The sequence below is a fragment of the Lutra lutra genome, chromosome 11 (assembly GCF_902655055.1).
Source record: "Lutra lutra chromosome 11, mLutLut1.2, whole genome shotgun sequence".
In the NCBI taxonomy this organism is placed as follows: Eukaryota; Metazoa; Chordata; class Mammalia; order Carnivora; family Mustelidae; genus Lutra; species Lutra lutra.
In genome coordinates, this window is record NC_062288.1 from 15,241,546 (window position 1) to 15,263,449 (window position 21,904).

Consider the following 21,904-nt stretch of genomic DNA (forward strand, 5'->3'; position numbering starts at 1 on the left):
AGATATTGCTTGGTTTTCGGATACATGAAAAAGATCTTAAGGTCCAGTTGCTTTTTTACAGACTTCCAGCCAAGTCCCTGTCTTTAGCACCACACAGGTTCCATTTCCCTTGGTCCCTCTGTTTCTAATTCTTGATCCTTTGGGAGATCTGAGTAACACACTGGGTTGTGTTTTTGGCATTTCCTACATCACCTTAGGATACAGAATTTTGAGGGCATCCACTAAATTACTTCTTTTGTCTGCTTTTCAGTTTCAGAATGTTGTTGCTCTTGTCTTTCTTCTCATTCTTTTTATGCTCATGGATTTATGCCTTTTTAAATTTACTTTATGAAATTCCCTTTATTGTTTACTTTGGATTCTGGAGGTAACAGAGGTAATTGCCTCAATACAACATCTTTAACCAACAGTCACTGTCTCATTTTTTCTATTGGGGTGCCCTGATATCAAATTCTATGGGTACTTTTTTTTTTTCCTTCAACTGGTCAGATTAACCAGGAAAGACTCTTTCAGTCTTCTGTCTGGTGAGTATAAGTCTGGCTACCAGCATAATGAGAGATGAATATTGTCCTTGAGATCACTGTTCCCTTAGATTTATTCCAGCTTGATTTTTTTTTTTAGGTCAATGAATACATGGTGTAACATTTTTTCAGTTATGACTCATTATTAACCCATGGAAGTTACACCTAGGTGATAGAGTAAGATTGAAACCTAGGTGATAGAGTAAGATTGAATTTATAACATTTTAAAAGTGTGAATTTGTAGCTGAGAGCCACAAAATTCTAATTTAGTGTAGATATCTAGAAGAGAAGCTACAGAACAAAAACGACCCTGAGGTCACTACCCCTTTGTTCAAATGACTCTTACTGTACTATTGTGTGGTATCATGCTAGCTCACAGTTTTGTTTAAAACATTTACTGTTAAAATTACTTTGGTATTATCTGCATTTCTGATTGAAAACAAAAGACTTTTTAAACTTTATATTGTATTTATTGATACAATTGATAGAAGCTAATTGAAATATCTTTTTTTTTTTAGCAAATTAAGCTGGAATCTTCATAATTTTTCATTTTCTGTTTTCTTCCCAATTTTTAGCCCCAAGACATTTCATTATTCACAATGCAGACAGACCAGAGCATGATCTGTAACTTGGTAAGTTGACATTGGTGTGTATTTTGAGGGCGTTGTCAGTTACTACTGAACATACTAAGGTGATCATTCTAGATTATCTAGAGCTTGAATATCCAGAATGTGATTTCTGCAGCCCTTTCTTTTTAGGAAAGAGGAAGGAAAGCTTCTGAGAAATCTCACTGTGACTTTGATTTTGGTTGCTTCTATTTATAAAGGCACAGTGATCCCAGCAGAAAGCAGAAGTCTCCTAGTTCTGGGCTTCAGTGGAGCCCGGTAAATCCATTAATGGCATGGAGGTTTCTGCCTGAGTGTAACTTACTCCACAGGATTGGAAATGAAATTGCCTCAAGAATTCATGCTTCAGGATAGATCCTTGCTGCTTGAGCCTGAAGCTACCTCATTTCTCATCTCCTCCCTCCACTGTGTTAGTTGTAGAAAGAAGTCACATGCACTAGAGACGTGATTCCCCTGTTGCTGCCAAAGGACACGAGGACAAAGCTTAGCTAGGGCGTGAGTAGGAGCGGACAGAATTACTCTTGGTATCAGAGGAGATTCTGACAAGACTGTTGTTGCACTTGTCATGGGAAACCTTTTCTGCAGCAGCTTGCTGGGGAAGTTGAAGGAAGAGGCCTTGAGTGGTGTCACTTGTGAGCTTGGTGGCCGTAGGCTACACAGGACAGGGTGTTCATGAGCGTTATTTGTAGCTCACTCGCTTTCCCGTGGGAATGCGATATAATTATCCCAGCTCCTGGCTTTCACATTAGAAGCTTAGAATCAGATTTAAGTAGAATAAATTTTTCTTTTTAGATGATTTCACTTCTAAGTTAGGAATTCAGTTCTGGGAACTTTGTCTTAAAGCTTACTTCAATGATTTCTCAAAGGCCAGTACGTCTGTAATACTATCGATTGTCATACTTTTTGCCTTTTGGATAACCAGGTGAAAGGTGGAGTCTATGTGACCTGCAAGTAAAGATTTATGTTTAAAGTACAAATTATGTTGGTGTTGATAATGGAGCCAGAGAGACTTACATGTCATGTTTATTGCTGAATTTCAGCTTGGGTGTGGAGTAGGGGTTGTACCAACACTGGAGGATGAGATTTTTAATTATCAGTTGTGAAGGAGTCAAGAGAAAGATGGAGAAATATTGGTATAAAAAAAAAGGCGGTGGATCATATTTAAACTCCCACCTATTACTCTCATGCAAAAATCTGGGCATAGCATCCAGTGGTTTTTGAGTTTCTTAAAACATCTTCCTATTCCCCTCAGCTTGCTGTGGGAGCTTCCGTTGCCTGCTCTTCTCTTCTGTGGATATGTGTTCTTTATTTTGTACCTTCTTTCCTTTGGGGAACTTAGCTTTGTCATGCCCAGCATTGCAGATGCTGCTAACATTAGCTAAGCCATGTGAGGAACTAGGAAATCATAGTGAAACCATATCTCACCGAGTTGCAATGGCCTGCTTTCCATCTTATGACAGAGGATACTGAACAATGTGCAGGGACTATGCTGCTCATTTTGTTCTAAAGGAAGAATTCCATTTCTGTGTCTCAGAGTTAAGCCATTGTGACATCCCACTGCCACCAATAAATTTAGAGTATATTTCTCCTTTGAATGTGTGACATTCGCCACCCCAGCAAACAATAGGAAATGATCACGAGCGCGCCTGAACAGGGATGGTGTGCTGTCAACCCATTTGCAAGGTCTGTTCAGGGAGGAAACTTGTAGAAAAAAAATATGGTACACGTAGGGTATAATTCTGATAGGACTACTTTAGATTTTTCCATGAAATGTAGTTCACAATTTACCTTTGCTTTTCTTCTATCTTGAGAAAATATTTATGATTTTACACTACCTTAGAAGGAATCAAAGGGTGAGTTCCATTTCTAAGTTGGAGTAGTTGATTTTACGTACAATCATGCTATCGTGTTTATCCTTACTCATCACTGAGTTATATTTGTCCTCCTAAAATTAAAGTTGCAAAACTGCATAGGCATATGGTACTATCTCATGTGATACGATAGTATAGGGGAAATGTTGTGACTTGTGACGACATACCAATCCTACGTTCTCTTCAAACTGTGCTTCTGTTACATTGTCTGATTTCAGCAAGCAAATGCAATTCAGCTCCTATGCAAAATCACTTACTTACTCTTGCCTTATATGAAACTTCAAAATTTCTCTGGACTTCCAAGAAACCCAGGCTTTGATACAAATTTTTTTTTTTTCATTTTAAGTTATCTCTATTTTTTTTATGTACAATGATATATTTATTTGACTCCTAATTTGAAACTTCCCTTGGCTCCTTAACTGGCTTTAAACTTTCTCCTTAAATACTCAGCCCACAGGGGGACAGCCCTCTGTATGTGGATTTCTTGGTGCTTTATCAAATTGCCCTTCCTATCCTTGTTGTGTAGGTCATTTGATACCATCCTCTCATAGCAAATCACCTTGACTTCTAAATCGTAAGGTCATATCCTAAGAGCTTATGGTATCTCTTTGCTGCTCTGTAACCATGTTCCATTATGAAGATAATTCTTTCTGAACAATAAAAGTGAAATCTTTTCCCATAAAAACTCCTTAAAGTACATTAGAGTGAATTTTATCTCATTCTTTCTTAAAAATTGTGTCAGGTTACCCTGTAAATGTTATAAAAGCCCATAAAAGTATCAAATCTCTACACACTTATCTACCAAAGTGTCCTTTTTTTTTTAATTATGCCCTTTAAAGGGAAGGGCAGTGTGGAATCAAGGCCTGAGTCACAGTGGAGGGTTTGGTGGGGGGCACAAGGAAACATTTTGTGTATTTATCCAACACTAAGCTGTTCATTACTCACTTACTGTAATCTCAGTGGAACCACCCCACCTCTTCTGTATGGAACTTGCCATGCTCACCAACCTCTGTGGGCAGGTATGAGAGGGAGAGAGCTAGAGGAGGCCCTTCATTGCTTCGGGTGAGAAAGAATCTGACAGAAGTGAACCAGTTTCTCCAATCCCAGTATTAAAGAATTCTTCCTTCCTTAGAAAAACACTTTTCAACTTTCTTACAGTTTGAATGTCCTCATGGGAAAGAACCTTAGTGTGCCTTCTAGTGGCCATCCATTTGGTAAAGTAGTGCTGCTAAATAAACACGCTTATGTTAGTCAAAATTGAAAAAGAGGAAACATTATCAGTAACTGTGGTGACTGCACTCGCTGTGGTGGTTTTAATGGCCCGTTGTGACTTAATAGTGCTAATTTTAAAACTAACAAAGTCCGCAGCTTAAGAGAGTCCAGAGGCTTGATTCAGCATATATTTGGAGGATGTCTAGGAGTTAAGGTCACAGTGGGATGGAAAGACGTCACTCTTGTCCACAGAGTTAGAAGTGTCTAATTGGTACCAGCGAGGATATCGCCCTTTAGTTCTTTACGTAATTAACTTACTATAGAAAAGGAAATGGATAGCTAAGAATTTGTTGGAAGCAGGAGAGAAACAGAACAAGAAACTAAACAGGAAAGTTATCTGTGATTGTGGTGGCTACCAAGTAGCTGGGTCTGCCTCCCAGCCAGAGCAGTGACAACAATGGCTCCATAATGACCTATTCATGCAGATAAATGTGTTTTGATCTGAATATTGGGATAAGCCCTCAATTTTGGGTGCAGTGTATGTCAACAGAGCTGGGAGGTCCCAGAACCACGTGCCTCTGAGCTCTTCCTACTTCCTTTCAACTGGCAAAGGTGGGGAGCTCCTGGGATCGCCTCTCTCTGTCAGAGAGCAGAGAGTAACACTCCAGGATCCCTTGTAGATGTCTTCAAGTTGCAAGTAAGTACAATGAGTAACCAAAATGGTAAGTATTTGTCAGACTTGAAGGGAAACAACAGCGCTTGGTGATGCTATAGGGAAGCTTAGTAAGAGTCCATTTCTAGACTTTTCAGTGAAGCGCTCATGATGCTAGGTGTGGGGCTTTTTTTCCAGCACAGGTTTAATGAAGCTAGTTGCCTATAGGATGACGAAGAAAGTCTTAATTGCCCAGTATTTTGTGATGTTACCTGTTCACGTGTTGAATCTTTCTTCTCTAACGTTCAAAACAATGAAAGGCTGAATCTGAACAGGCTCCGCCCACAGAGCCGAAAGCAGAGGAGCCCCCTGTCGTTGCTGTACCTGCTGTTGGGCTGGACTCTGGACTGGACACCCAGGCTGAGGAGCCAGTGGAGGGGGCAGTGGTGAGCACCGCACCCCTCCCACCCTCCACCTGCCTCCCCTGCCACAGCCCTGCACATCTCACGATCTCATTTCTCCCTCCTCATCCATGCTTCACTTGTGCTAAATCACTTCCTTGTCTGCCATGGCTCCCCAGGTTCAAATAGGCTTTGTGCCTTTGACAGTGAAACTTCGTTCTTTTTTATGTTTTTAAGAGGAAGATATCCAGAGATCTGATCTTAAGAACTAGAGAGAAATGTCACATAGCCATGGCTTGATTCTCAAAAAAGGATGCTTCCATTCTTTTCTGAGATGCTCCCCTTCATGGTAGGTAGGTTGTAGAACTCACAAATAACCAACCTTGTTACTGTTGTGCACTACCTCTGATGGCTAGAGATGCACCTCCAGCGAGGGACCAAGCTGCAGGTGATAAACAGAAAGATCATAACTTTGTGGGTTGTGTTTACATATTTATTTCTCATAATATAAGTTTGGTAGGTTGGTTAAGCCCTGACAAGGGATTGAAATCCCATACTAAGATCATTGAATCTATAAAGATTCGTGTGTCGTACAACCATTTCCTCAAAATCATGTCTGATGTTGGCTCTTACAACAAGAGAGACCTTGAGGATGTAGAGGGTGGGGGCCCTTTGTCTGCTTGGAAACCTGCTCTTACCCCATTACATACAGCCATATACCTCACTGCATCACAAACTGGGATGAGCTCTATGTGGAACATGCATGTTGAATTGGATAGTGTAACATTCATGAAAGTGTAAGATAATACTAAGGAAACTTTAATTCAAAATGCTCATGGAGAGGGGCACCTGGGTGGCTCAAGTCAGTTGGGTGTGTGACTCTTCATCTCAGCTCATGTCTTGATCTCAGTGTTGTAAGTTCAAGCCCCACACTGGGCTCCATGCTGGGCATGGAACCTACTTAAAAAAACAAAAACAAAAAACAAAAAACAGCTCATGGAGAATGAAAAATAGTTTGTTGATGAAATACAGTTAAAATATCTCCCAAGAATCTCAATCAGGTTACCATTTCCTATAGCCTTTATAGAAGCTGTACAAAGACAAGAAACAGTCTCCCTCTCCCCCAAAATAACATTGATTAGATTAGGTAACAAGAAAAATTGAAGTTCTATTTCTTGCTATTATTTGTTGTTATTTTACCAGGAAGAGGGTAGGTCTTCTGTCAAATCTAGAGTTTATTAATAGAGTAGAAAAATAAATAATAGGGCAAGATAGTGATGGGAAATACAGATTAAGAATAACTAAAAAAAAAAAAAAAAAGATCATGTTTTCCATTTAGAGATACAGAGCTGGACCAAGTCCTGTAGGGAAAAGAAGAAGTGTGTTCTGCTAGGTTAAGTCCCTCTTGGAAGTGCTGCTTGCATGGAGCATAGATTGGGGAATGCTGAGGCTCTAGGCTCCAGCATCTGCTTTTTCTCTCAGACTCACTAGTGATCTCCATACGTCTATGCAGAGGGGCCCTTTCATGTGGGGTCAGATTGTGATATGTTCTCCCAATTTAGCTTTAAGAATATTTAAATAACAAAGGAAGGGAAAGATAGATTTGATTTTGTTTTACTGCTGTTAAAATTTAAGATGTGATTTTTCAAAAAATGCAGATGATAAAAGAGAGTTAGAAAGATACTGATGAGTTTCAGATGTTGATTTAGAAATCGTTTCATTTCCAAAAAGTTCTTACCAGTTTCTATTTTGTATAGTAGCACGGACTTCATCCTCACCAGTGTGTTTTTTTTTTTTTTTAAGATTTTGTTTATTTGACGTAGAGAGAGAAATCACAAGTAGGCAGAGAGGCAGGCAGAGAGAGTGGGGGAAGCAGGCTTCCCGCTGAGCAGAGAGCCCAATGAGGGACTCAGTCCCAGGACCCTGAGATCATGACCTGAGCCGAAGGCAGAGGCCACCGAGGCACCCCCCTCACCAGTGTTTTTTTTTTTGTTTTTTGCCATTGTGACTCATCTAGCTTCTTTTTTTTCTTTAATTTTTTATTTCTTTTCAGTGTAACAGTATTCGTTGTTTTTTGTACCACACCCAGTGCTCCATGCAATCCGTGCCCTCTCTAATACCCACCACCTGGTGCCCCCAACCTCCCACCCCCACCCCCCGCCCCTTCAAAACCCTCAGATTGTTTTTCAGAGTCCATAGTCTCTCATGGTTCACCTCCCCTTCCAATTGTTTTTAAACCACATTGGTTCCATGGCCCAGACTACTCAGTGTAAGGCTTCATGCCAAAACACCCATGGTTTTGAGCAAAGCTCTTTGATGTTGCGCAGTAGCTAGGAGCTGTGAAATAGACAAGCTCACATGTTACACATCGGCTGGAATGTTGATCTCCCATGATCACCTCTCTGAGGGCCTTGGTCTCGTACCTTGCACACCTATCCTTATTTTAACAGACTTATATAAGTAGGCTTTGTTTTTTCAGACCCCAAACTTACTGATTTTCCAGTGAACAATATAAATAGCTACTGGCGTGCCTGGGTGGCTCAGTGGGTTAAGCCTCTGCCTTCAGCTCAAGTCATGATCCCAGGGTCCTGGGATTGAGCCTCACATTGGGCTCTCTGCTCCACGGAGAGCCAGCTTCCTCCTGTCTCTGCCTGCCTCTCTGCCTACTTGTGATCTCTGTCAAATAAATAAATAAAATCTTTAAATAGTTACTAATCATTATGTATCTACTATACCATACCTATTATAAAGATTTATAATCTTTTTAACCAAGAGTGAACTTAAACATGCATTTTTTTAAATGTACGATTATGGGGCACCTGGGTGGCTCAGAGGGTTAAGCCTCTGCCTTTGGCTCAGGTCATGATCTCAGGGTCCTAGGATTGAGCCCTGCATCGGGCTCTCTACTCAGCAAGGAGCCTGCTTCTCCCCGCCCCCCCTGCCTGCCTCTCTGCCTACTTGTGATCTCTCTCTGTCAAATAAATAAGTAAATAATTTTTTAAAAAATATATGGTTACAGAGCCACCTGGGTGGCTCAGTTAGTTAAGTGTCTGCCTTGGGTTCAGGTCATGATCCCCTGGGTCCTGGGATGGAGCCCTGCATCAGCTCCCTGCTCAGCATGGAGTCTGCATCTCCCTTTCCCTCTGCCTGCCACTCCCCTTGCTTATGCAAGCACTCTCTCTCTCTCTCTCTCTCTTTCTCTCTCTGCTAAATAAATAAATAAAATCTTTAAAACAAAAACAAAACAAATTGTACAGTACAGCCATCAAGCATCACTAAAACCAGCTTCCCTAGTGTTGGGTAAGGAAATATTTGACAGCATTCTTCATTCTGAAAATACTTGTCTCCTAAAGCTTACAAGTGAACTTTAGAGAATCAAACAATTGGATTCCCTATGAATTGTAAGGCAATTTGGAGAGTCTTGTGAAGGATTCAGGTACCTGCTGACACCCAGAGGCTATGCAAAAACAGCAGGTACAAGCCACCTGTGATCTCTATCTGATAAATAAATTAAAAAAAAAATACCATCCTATAGAATGTGGTTTTTTTTTATATTTAATTTCAGTGCAACAGAATTCATTGTTTATGCACCACACCCAGTGCTCCATGCAATACGTGCCCTCCATAATACCCACCACCAGGCTCCCCCAACCTCCCACCCCCCACCCCTTCAAAACCCTCAGATTGTTTTTCAGAGTCCATAGTCTCTCATGGTTCAAGATATAACTCCAAAGGCAAAGGAAACAAAAGCGAAAATGAACTCTTGGGACTTCATCAAGATAGAATGTATTTTTTTTTAAGATTTTATTTATTTATTTGACAGAGATCACAAGTAGGCAGAGAGGCAGGCAGAGGGAAAGGAGGAGGCAGGCTCACGGCTGAGCAGAGAGCCCGATGCGGGGCTCGATCCCAGAACCCTGGGATCATGACCTGAGTCGAAGGCAAAGGCTTAACCCACTGAGCCACCCAGGCGCCCCATATAGAATGTATTTTTGTTCTCCAGCATAGATTTATAGCTTCTTTCTTCTGGTCATAATAATCTAAGATAATATTAAGGTTATTTTTTCTAAAGAAAGGTCTCCTTTGCTAGATGTGTGATATTTTGTTGTAAAGACACAAAAAACCCACATTGTGTTCTGAGCATTAATTAATAGGTTGGCTGTGGCTGTCATCAGTTAGGATTGGGTTGATGTGACCTTTTGAAGTCATCCTTTTTGCTGCCAAAATGTCACCACACAGTTATTATTTTGAGTCTTGACAATCCATTTTATATGAGGTGAAGTTTGTGGTGGTTTTGTTAAAAAAAGAAAAAAAGAAGAAGAGGCAAATGTAATTTCAAAAACAGGGAATTTTAACAAAGAAACCTGGGGCTTTCAAGCAAAATAACTATTACATTTTTGTTGTTTTAGTTTTTCCCTACAGTACTAAATTGCACTTGTATATCTGTAGGATGCATGAAGGAAGAAACGAGCACGTGCCTTCTATTCAAGCAGACAGAAATCTTCCTGGCAACATGAAGTTCATCTATGAACTGTGGTTTGGCATATATACATATATATCCCCTGGTTTAAATTGGTCATGACAAGTCAACTGAAGTCTGGTGACGTTTTCAAAAAAAAAAAAAAACACAGCAAAAACAATAGTAGTCCCCAAATAATAGGCTAGTGTTTCATCTTCCAGGAATCTCCATCAATTCTAAAAACATCTTTATATTGATCTTTTTCCCATTTATATTTTAGAAATGATACTAACCCTAAAATAAATCTTAAAGAGCCAAAACTTGTTTCTTGTCCAGATGTTTCCATCTTATATAAGTAATGGCAATCATCTTTAGGAAAATAAATGATTAGTATTTGTCTCAGATATCAGTATCAGAGAATTAGGTTAAGAATTAGATAAAGAGGAACACCTGGGTGGCTCAGTGGGTTAAAGCCTCTGCCTTCGGCTCAGGTCATGATCTCAGGGTCCTGGGATTGAGCCCCGCATCGGGCTCTCTGCTCAGCAGGGAGCCAGCTTCCTCCTCTCTGCCTGCTTCTCTGCCTACTTGTGATGTCTGTCTGTCAAATAAATAAATAAAATCTTAAAAAAAAATCAGATAAATATTTTTACCCATATTGATTCCATTTTCTTGTAGAGTCATATTCTAATTTTTTCTAAATTTCTGTGAGCTCCTGTATTTTGCTCTAATTACACGAACTGGACCAGTACCTTTTTTTTTTCCCCCCTATTGTTTTTAAAGAAATACACTGCAATTCATTTTAGGGTTAGCATCATTTCTAGAACATAAATGGGAAAGAGATCAAGATAAAGATGTTTTTAGAATTCATGGAGATTCCTGGAAGAGGAAACACTGGCCCATTATTTAGGGGCTACTTTTGGTTTTGCTGCATTTTATTTTTTGAAACGTCACCAGACATCAGTTGACTTGTCAAGACCAATCTAAACCACTGGTATATACGTATATTTGCAAACCAGTTCATAGATGAACTGCATGTTGCCAGGAAGATTTCTGTCCGCTTGAATAGAAGGCATGTGTTCATTTCTTTCTTCATGCAGTTGACAAGTATGATCTGAGTCCTCTCTAGATGTCAGTCTCTGTTCTGATCTGGGAGAGACAGTGGTGCAGGCAGTAGACATCGCTCCTGCCATCCTTGTTCACACAGACTGGTGGTGGGAGAGACAAAGACTGCCAGGAGTTGGGGTTTCCTTGGTGATGGTCATGTGCTTGGGACTGAGCATTTGAGTTTTCTCCTGGTGTGGAGGAAACGTGAGAGCTGGGGCTCCCACTGCCTCCAGGTCTGAGTTCTCAGTACGCAGAGAAAGACGCAAGATCGCAGGAAGCCAGAGGAGCTTGATTTCTTGTCTGCCCTTTGTGTTCATAGAATTGTGTCCAAAACAAAGTGCTCACTCCGAAGCATGCTGTAAATTAAATTAAATACACATACACCCTGGGGATGGATGTATCCTTTACCTTCCTCAGGAAAAACAAATCCCCTTCTTGAACAGGTCTGCGTGAGGGTTATGCACTATTATTGTCTGTGCTAAGTGTTATAGTTGGAGGTGAATATCAGGTTTCATGTTGTTCTTCCACTGTTGAGGAGCTTTTTGTAGATGATGGGTGTCTAGTGTTTTTTTAAGTCTCATTCTTGGTGTGTGCTTTTTTTTTTTAATTGAGGTGAAATTCACATAACAAAATTAATCCTTTTAATGTGAAGAGTTTGGCTTTAGTTCATTCATAATTTTGTACAAATGTTAACTTCTGTCTGGTTCCAGAACATTGTTGTCACCACAAAACTTTGCCCATTAAGCAGTTACTCCATCCGCTCCCTCAGCCTCTGGTAACTGCTGTTGTGCTTTCTGATTCTGTGGATGTATCTGCTCCTGGATAGATTGTATGACTAGAATCATACAATGAGTGACATTTTGTGTGTCGTGGTGTAAACTTTTTGTCACATGGGAAGTCTTGTGTTTTGGCTTGACATTTTTAACGGGCTTTGGTTGTAAGTAATTGAAATTAAAAAAAAATTCCCCTGTTCTCCCTTCTTAGTATATGTTGGCTCAGTTCACAAGCCCAAGCAGAAACCTTTCCTGGCCATCAGCACAATTGGAAAGCCTGTGTAAGACCAGACCCATTGAAATGTGAAAAAGACAACCCCGTTTAGACAATACTGTCCACCTTCACTTCCCCTGCAAACATCAGTTCCTGTCCCTCCCCGTATATCAGACTTAGGTGTAACAGAGCCTTAGAGTCATCTTCTACTGGCTCAGCTCTCTCACTCCATGGGTGACAGTGTTGAGATTTATCTAGTCCTGGATACTGTGGAGCTGAACATCCAGACCAGCATGTGTTCCCGTTCTGCAACTGTTTCTTGCCCTTTCTCACCTGCTGGAACCTGAGCCTGGGTCCACTCTGAGGAACGCAGCCTGAGCAGTGGCAACAAAGGCTTCACAGATCATTCAGAGATGCCATGGCCAGGGGCAAGGTCAGCTGTTCATTGTGCCATGAAGACATTTTCCTTAATGAGGCTGTCCTTTGTGACTGGCTGCTTTGGACACTAGATCTGGCTCATGGTGTCATCTCTGAGAGTGCACAACACACCACATTCACCTTTGCTTCGAAAGAGATTCCATCTTTCCTAGCCACTTCTCTTATGGACTTGGCAAACAAACCTCTAATTAAACCTTCCATGTTCTTCCATGTATCATAGTTGGATATTTGGCCATGACCTGAAAGGCCAGATTCACCAAAAATTCATTAACTTGGAGATCTGAAGTTTTGCAGAAAAGTGTGGCGCTAATTCAGACAGGTGTTGCCATGGCGACAGTGCTGTCTGCAGCAGAGCTGCACTGGGGACCTGGCTTTTGAAGGTTGATGATGGCACCACAGGCAATACTCAGGGAGTAGATTAAAAAAAAAAAGATGATTGAGGTGAAGGTCAAGGGGAGGAAAACCACTAACTTCCTTTATTAGGAAGGGATACCCATGGATATATCAAATGAAGTTTGTAATACCAGGCATCCACCTTGAACAGGAGCACCATTGGAGGCCCAGTGTTCTATGGAAGAGCTCACCTCTGTCATCCTGCTGAAGGAAAATGAGGACCTGAGCTGTTCTAAGTAGAGTCAGTGTGATGAGGAGTACTGGCCACCAGCCCATGGCTCGGTACATCAGTCTTCGGGCTGTAATGATGCTCCCTGCCTCTTAGGCTTGTCTTTAAAATGCACAGGGGAACAATCCTGTATTTCCATAGAAATGCTTGGATCTTCAGACTGGTCAAGGGCTCAGGTTGGATCCAGATTAAAGGATGGGCAGGAAAAGGCAAGGGTGACCTATGACCAGGATTTCCTCTGTGTTATTTATCTCCTTTTGTGGCTTCCCAGAGGGGCTTAACGGTCACTCCAGCTCTCATGCTGATGAGTGCAGGAATCAGAACTAAAACTCAGATCCCCAGTTGTCTCTGTAGTGGTACTCCATTCTGTCCTATTTCCTTCGCTGTAAGATGGGTTAGATGAGCCCTGTGGTCCTTCCAGCTTTGGGATCCTACCCATCTCTAACCTGTGAACACAATTATGAATGTCCAAGCGCCAACTTTCTAACTCTGCAGTGCAGTGGATTAACTAGGAGATGGTTGATCTTTTAACTTTCCCAATCCATACATACCTTTCTAAACAATGAATTTGTGAGCTGAAGGAAAATAGTAATGTTAAGGGAAATTCTCTCCGACCAACCACTTTTTATTACCTTTCTATTATGTAATTAGATCTTAATTAAGAGGGATTTTATGACATGTTTCCTTAGTACCCAATAGTGCACGTATATGAGTATTTTATTTATAAATTGCATATCTCATTTTAAAGAGTAGCATTCCAAGACTATAAGTGAATGTATTCTGGTTTATGAAATTCCACTCACATTCCTTATTAAGCAGCCTTTGCTTGGGGTTGTCTGGAGGAAGCTGTGAGTCCGTGGAGATGCTCCACATCTCAGAATTAGTATGGAACTCTGATTTGAGAGGAGGGTTGTCTTCTTGGATACAGGATGGTCTGATGAAACACGGAATTTAGAGTTAGACTGGATTAGCCCTTGCTTACTGACAGCCTGAGTTACTTGATCTCTAAGTGTTAGCTCACTTACGTAGAAAATGGGAATGATGTCTAATAGGGATGTTGGGCACATAATTTGCGGTAAATGGGACACACCCGAGATAATGCCTAGGGAGCCCTAGAGTCACAGGAAAGGTTAGCTTCCCCCCCTCCACCGCCACGCCGGGCTGCAGAATGTACATACATTGAAACTGTCCAGCAGAAGCCTGCCTCTGCATCAGAATGATGACTCCATGCCTGGGGTCAGTTGGGAAACCTGGAGTTCAGTGAGTTTTCAGCCAAGTGCCTCTTCCAAGAACAAGTGTCCAGAAGATGGTCACTCTGACTCCAGTATAAAACATCCTTTAACCAAATTAACACTCCGCAGTCTATTTCTTACCTCCTTTACTATTATTTGTGTCACTTATCCCAGGAATATTTAAGTGAAAATGAAATGCATCCCAGGAACACGTAATGGAAAATTAAATGAGAAACCTGAAAACATTAAAAAAAAAATCACAAAAATTATAGCAGATTCACTATTATTAGGGTTCTTTTTTTTTTTTAATTTTAAAGCTCCTTATCCTCAAATATATAAAGAAAGTCAAAGTTTCAGTAGTACTGTATTCTAGAAATATATTAGCCAAGCTCAGGAGGATTTTGCACAAACCAGGGCCAGGACAGATCCTTAAAGCACAGCCACTGAGCCTGGCATGGATAAGTATGTGAACTTTCCATCCATCCAGCCCCCCATGAGTGTGGGAGCATTGGTCCGAAACACCCAGGTCATCTTGTGTCTGCTGTTTCCCTGACAGCAGCTCCCCTTTTACCCATACATTGAGGCATTCAAGACAGTTGCTTGTATGTAGATTCTTGATGAATCCCTTGCCAGCTGCTGTTCTGAAAGGACATCTAAAATGCCTACATGGAGAAGAAAAGTAACAAATTGTTCCTGTGTCTACTGATCAGGCCTGGAGGGATCTCACCTCATTTTAAATCATGAAACAAACATGTTTTTAAAATGGCATAGAGCCTATAGAATGAGCAACACAAACGAAGGAAGGAACCGCACTGTAGATGGTGTTCAAATTTTCTTTAGAGAACAACAACAACAAAAGTTACCAGATTTTTTTGTTGTTGTTGGTAAAATTGCAAGATAACCTTCATCACAGGAAACAAAAAAAATGAAAGGGGGGTAGTAAGGTAACCACATTGAGATAAAAAGGGAGTTGCTTTTGAGGCATATGAAAAGGGAGCTCCATGACCTAAGAAACAACTTTAATGGGAGGAGATGTAATACTAGAATTAAAACTTGCAGATGAAGTGGTAAAGACCGGACATCACAGTGTAGAGAATTGATGTGATAGGAGGTAAACTGAAGGAGCTCTTTCAACACAAAGAGGAAAATAATAAGGAAAGATGGTAGATGGGGGAACCAAAGACTGAGGAAAGGATTCACAGATCATCAGTTTGCCAAGAAGGGACCTTAAAGAAAGGAGTAGCTGCCCCATCAGTCAGCCCTATGGCGAAGTGTTTTTTTTTAGTTGCAGGAATTCCTGCCTGCAGACCATAAAAACCACCTACAAAAGGCAGAATTTATGAGGGACTAACATCTGAATGTATTCTTTTAAAATTTTAAATTCAGAGTTGATAAGAAAGTCCTCTAAGCATTTTGACCGGAGCAGGGTGCTAACAGAGAGCAATCAGGCCGACCTCAGACTTGCCCTTCCCAGGGCGAACGCTCAAGAGCTGTTGGAACACCTGGTAGACGTTGAACACAAAAAAATCACACTGTTGCAGTTCTACCCCAAGACAGTGTAGTTGGTCATATGTGAAAGCGGCAGAGAGATGTTATCAAATGTAGAAAGGCTATAGAAACACCAGAGAATTTCCAAAAAACATTTTATGAAGATGTATTCCAATAGACGGAAAAAAGATGACTCAAAGTCAACATGAACAGAAAGAATAAAGCAAATGTAACACGTCAGTTGAAGGTCTCAGGTAGTAGGTATTTGGACGTTCACTGTCTGATTCTTTTTATTTTCTCTGTATTGACTTACCATAATAAAATGCTGGACAAAAATTCAGAAACAGTCATTAGTAGAAACATTGTAAATGAATAAAAGTATTAGGGTCTAGTATTTATTTAAATGTACGTCTAACCAATTGTTGTTAATATGGTTACAAACCAAGATCTCCCATCAGAGTACTATTACAACATTTAGAAACTAGAAACCAACTAGTGTTCAATGACAAAAATGTTAAATTGTCAAATAGAAAAAACAAAGTACAGGGCGCCAGGGTGGCTCAGTTGGTTAAGCGACTGCTTTCAGCTCAGGTCATGATCCTAGAGTCCCGGGATCAAGTCCCGCATCAGGCTCCCAGCTCCACGGGGAGTCTGCTTCTCTCTCTGACCTTCTCCTCGCTCATACTCTATCGCTCTCTCTCTCTCAAATAAATAAATAAAATATTAAAAAAAAAAAGAAAACAAAGTACAAATTTTAAAGTCCATTTATATAATTTTTCTAAGAAACATGATCACTGTATTATAAACAGATAATAAAGTGCCACTAGGCACAGAAAATGATTGAAAAAATAGGTGAAAATGTTATTTCTTCTATTATCTTTAAACCCATGGTCTCCATTATTTTTTAATCAGAGGACTGCCAATTTCCAGTTAAAATAACCCAGCCAGTAGATGCATATGGAATATTATACCAGTGTTGTCCTCACCCAGACCAGTTACTGGTGGGCGGCTTCTCAGGCATTGCTCAGGCTCACATTGCCAAGGAAACAAACACCGAGTAAATAAAATGAATCCATAAATTACATAAAACCCAAAGGTCACCAACTCTCACGCAGCCCATCACTACGGCTTCTCTGGAATCTGGGTCCCCTTTGACCTCCCCTCACGGCACGTCTCCTGGAGGGCGTGGCTCTTTTCTGTCATCCTGTTGTGTCTTCCTACTTTGCAGGATACACAGGCCATTGTTGTACTGCATCCATTTTGTTCCACTTACAGAAATTTTGCTAACAGGTGTCTGGGGGGACATGAATACCATGACCACATCCCTTTCTGTCAAAGAGAATGTTGAGGCAGAAGTTGAAGAAAACAGAAAGATCTGTGTGGTGTGATAAAAAGGGAGTCGTTCACCTTCCCAAAGACATGCTTGTCCCTGTGGTTTGTGAACAGTACAGTTTGAGCAGAGGATAAGATATTGGTGTTTCCTTTAACATTTGGAGGGACATGACAAATTGAACCACATTAAACATCAAAGGCTTGAAATACTTTCAGTGGTTTCATTCCTCTGATCTCCCTGGATTATATTTAAAAAAACAAACAAGCCAAATAGCAGTCATGAATCATTGTGGTTTTTCCTAGAAGGTGTAACATCTCCGGTAGCAAGCAGAGTCCAGAAAATGTTTTCCATTTCTCAGTCTATGAAGAGCTAATAAATTGGACTCCATAAAAATGGTAACAAAAAGGAATAACGGGCACTTGGGTGGCTCAGTGGGTTGGGCCTCTGCCTAAGGCTTAGGTCATGATCTGATGCCTTCAGCGTCAGTTCCTGGGGTTGAGCCTCGCATCGGGCTCTCTGCTCAGCAGGGAGCCTGCTTCCCCCTCTCTCTCTGCCTGCCTCTCTGCCTGCTTGTGATCTATCTCTGTCAAATAAATACATAAAATCTTTAAAAAAAAAAAGTGATAACAGTGTCACTGAAACCCTTTCTGACCTGTCTTTATCTGGAGATAACACCTAATCCAAGCAAATGGGAGTCCTATTTTCCATTGCATTTTTATGCTCTTCTGTGTTTGCAGTTGGTAAATATACATTAGAAATATTTCGGTAAGAGTGGAAAATGTGCAAAAGATTCCAGGCTTATGCTTTATAGGGAGGGTGACCTCTGATTTTCAAAGCTATTCTGGAGGCAGAAAAAGAGGAGGGAATATAGATAGTAGACAGGCCTTCTCTGTTTCTGTAACATCTTTAAGGTCTGTAAAATCAAAGTTTGTACTTGGTTAGAGAAATAGGACTTCATTACTAATGGACTCATAGAACAAGGGAGGGATGTTAATTTCTTCCCTTTTCCAAGTAGGTCATACAAAATGCTTGGTTTTTCTGCTCTGTAGTCAAAGTGCCAGTTTCCTTAGCTCCTTGCCTTTACTAGCATTGTTAAGTTCAATCTTGGTGATTTTTATTGGCCCTTATCCTTCTATCCCCTTTTTGTGTATATGAGAGAGGTCAGGTAAATTGCTTCCAGGTGGAAGCTGGGGTATTTGCTCTTTTTGAGTTCAGCAAGCCTCACAGTGTGAACAGGCAGGGCCCTTGGCCTCCCCCTGCTGGTGGTCAGCATCACAGCAGCCACAGTGTCCAGCCTAAATCACATCCAGCCAATGATGGCTGTTTGAATTACTTAGGTGATGACATATTGCAATAGTAAAATCAGATACAATCAAATTGATGGCTCTTTAGAGTACCAGAGATAAATCAGACTCCATTAACATTCTATATGTATAGAGAGATTTAAATTTTTTTTGGCAACACCATTAATACTTAACAGAAATATATTCTCTTCTGGACATATATAAATTCAGTTGGGAGTAAAATCCAATCACTAATAGTATGTGCTTGGTACATTTATGTATGGAAGGATTTATGCATAATCATTTGGGGGAGTAGCCTATTAAACAACATAGTGGTTGCTTTCTTACCTATAACTATGTGTATATGTGCTGTGCTGTGTGTGTGTGTGTCTGTGTGTGGTGGTGTGTACTGTTCTGTTTGCCCATACCATCTGCATGTTATATAGTCTATCTGGTTTTCAGCCGTTGAAACCAGGGAAATGTTCACTCCATAGGTGCAAATTTTCCAAGCAGATGGAAAGCATAGATAACTCGGAATTATGATGGCACCACTTTCTACATTTGAGCCTGAAAGTCCACTGTATGCACTTTATGTATAGTTTGATGTGCAAGAATTTTGCTAAGTAATTCTTGGGATCCTGGAGCAAGCCTGTTGATTTCTTCAACAATAAGCTATGAACAATTATTCATCTTCTTGGAATGAAGAGGATGATCTTCTTCATTATCTTCTGGTTCTTACTCTTTTTTTAAATTATTTTTAACTTTATTTTATTTTTCAGTGTTCCAAGATTCATTGTTTATGCATCATACCCAGTGCTCCATCCAATCCATGTCCTCCTTAATACCCACCACCAGGCTCGCCCAACCCCCTACCCTCCTCCCCTCCAAAACCCTCGGTTTGTTTCTCTGAGTCCCATCCATACAAAGACCCGTGTTTATTTAAAAGAGATGCAATTACCTTAAATTTTTAACTTTCAATTAGGGGGATTGTCAGTCATTCACAAAAATATGAATCCCTACTTCAGTAGTTGTTAGCATTTAAATTTGCTTTAAATGAATGTATTACAACTCATATAATTGATTACTTTTCTGAACCCAGTACCTTAAAGACAGGATGAAAAAAAAAAGAAAGAAATGGTATTTCATGGGCATGACTATATTTTGGATCATTGTACACTTTGCATGAGCCAAATTTCTATGAGAGATAAGTACATTTCAAAGAATATGGCCATATAACAAAGAGTACAGCTGTGAGCAGTATTTTTCATCCCTGAAGTAAAATATGTTGTAGAAAAATGTATTCTGTGGCAGGTAATTTTTCTTTAATTTATTACCTATAAATTTGAGTCAGAAGAAAGGTGTTTTAAAGACGTGTTGCTTTGAGAGTAGGTATGTGGCTCACGTTCTCCATCTCCCACTTCTGATGCCCATTCTGCGGGCACTGCCCACCCCTGCTCTCGGTCTGACAATCAGTATCCGTGATACTGGAATCTTCCTAACCCAACAGAACAACTGGGGAGAATTTATTCCATAGAGAAGAGGAAGGGCTAATGCTAATCACATCAGATAGCAAGATCAGTTTTTGAAATATGTATCCTGCATATATTATATAAGTTCAACCGATTACTCTTTTTCCTCAGCCTTCTCTGATTTGAGCTTCTCAAATCAGGCCTGCCACACTGATGTTAGAGTCTTAGATGTGTGTTCGGCAACCAGTCTGCCTAAAGCTAACACTTCTGATTGCACTTTCTTTAATTATTGCAAGTTTTAAACACTACTTACAGCTCTTCTTTGGACTTTGTGCAACCTTAGAAAATTCTTATTTTTTAAATTTCACTCCTATTAAAAAGACCCAAAATTTGCATCAGTTTTTATTATAATGTGCATTTCCTAACAAAAAATGACTTGCCCTTCCTTCTCAAGAAGTCTAATTGAGAAAATTCCCCAATATATTTCTTTTCATGAATGTGATTTAGCTTTGGGGACCTTCCCCATGAAGATTTTAGAGTGTAGACTGAAATGCGGTTTTTCTAAACTCTGATTTTGCATGATGAGGGTGCTTTTCTTACGTAGCTTTCTTCCATGACCCAGGTTTTGGGGAAAGACGCCTTCCATTTCGTGACTCCAATGTCTTCAAGGTCTTTGTGACCATCAGCTTTCAGGCAGCAAAAGTAGAAAGACCTGGTAAAAGCCAAGTCTCTCAAATGACATAGGTCACTTCCACTTCCACTCAAATTCCTTTTGCTGAACGTAACTTCAAGGAGAGCAGGGGGATTTCGTGTCATTGGGGGCCCAGAATGAAGGAGAGGGGTTTTTTTTTTTGTTTCATTTTTTCATTTTATTTTTAAGTGAAGTAGAGCGGACACACAATGTTCCATTAGTTTCAGGTGTACAGCACAGTGATTGCACAGGTCTGTATGTTATGCTCCACTCAACTCAAGGGAGCCACCATCTGGCAACAGACAGCTCTCTTACAGTAGCATTGGCTAGGTTCCCTATGCTGTGCCCTGCATTTCTGGGAAAGAGCAGTCCGTTCTGATAGATGGAGGGCAGACTCTGCCCTGCCAGAATCCTGAGCTTCTGTACCTTCCACAGAGCTTCCACATCTGATGAGCCTCCCCAGAAGGGCCTGAGGTGAAAGGGCTGGGGCTGGCTCTTCTTGAGGCCCCATACAGATACAGACACAGCCTGTCTGGTATCCGGGCTGCAGGTCATACCTGGAACGGACGCCAGTGTGACAGCTGGAACCGTGGTGTTGGCTGCCGAGGAGGTCCCAGTGGAGGAAACAGAGATGGAGAAGGCAGCTCTTCCTGCTGGGGAAGGAGCAGGTGTAGAGGAGACCAGGACTGATGCTGACACTATGGAGCCCATAGATAGTGACAGATCTCAACCAGAAGAACCAGAAGCAGCAGCCCCTCAGGTGAGTGAACTGGGAAAAGGGAGGCTCTGGGAGGAGGTGCCCTGGTTGGAATGCTGTGTAATGGAGAGTGCTGGTAACAGCTCTGGGGGCAGAACAGGTTTGTGGCCATTGTGTGGTAACCTGTTTCACCAAATTTAATTTATATATATATACATATATATATATGTATATATGTATGTATATATGTATATATATATGATATGTATTTATGTATATATGTGTATTTTTATTCATATTTTTTATCTGTTTAATATATTTTATATTTTTATTGCATTCTACATATAATAAAAATATAAATAATATAAACGAAATAAACTTAAGATATATAAAATTACACGTATATAATGTAGTATATACGTGTAATTTTATATATCTTAAGTTTATTTCGTTTATATTATTTATATTTTTATTATTATTATTATTTAAGTATTTGTATATAAGATTGTCAGCGAGAGTCTGAGCCTGGCTTTCTCTCAGTGTCAGCATTGTAAGGTTCACACAGGCCCTGAGTGATGGAGAAAAAGAAGAAAGCACAGATGATGTAAGCGTGAGATGGAGGGAGCAGGAAGAGAATGTGGCCAGATGGTGGGATATTGTATGGATTATTTGAGAAAATAACCATACAGTGCTTAGCCCAGTGCCAGGCACATGGGGAGAACCCAATATTAGTAGTTAAATCCTATCGTTATTAGTATTTAGGAATTGTTGTTATTATTATAGCCCCTCACATCTACCATTAGGGAGGCTCCTTTCAGCAA

General features: G+C 40.5%; 1 protein-coding gene across 3 annotated transcripts in view; it reads left to right on the forward strand.

Annotated features, from left to right (window-relative positions):
- The window catches only part of AMPH (amphiphysin), a 259,498-nt gene that overhangs the window by 220,400 nt on the left and 17,194 nt on the right, over positions 1–21,904 (forward strand). Inside the window, exons 16-18 of one of the 3 annotated variants that reach the window (XM_047695517.1) lie at positions 1,094–1,150; positions 5,200–5,325; positions 20,937–21,146. In XM_047695517.1, the coding sequence (XP_047551473.1) occupies positions 1,094–1,150; positions 5,200–5,325; positions 20,937–21,146 (393 nt within the window). Of the gene's footprint in view, positions 1–1,093; positions 1,154–5,199; positions 5,326–20,936; positions 21,147–21,904 lie in introns of all 3 variants that reach the window. The other 2 variants (XM_047695519.1, XM_047695518.1) reach the window with 2 other exon arrangements.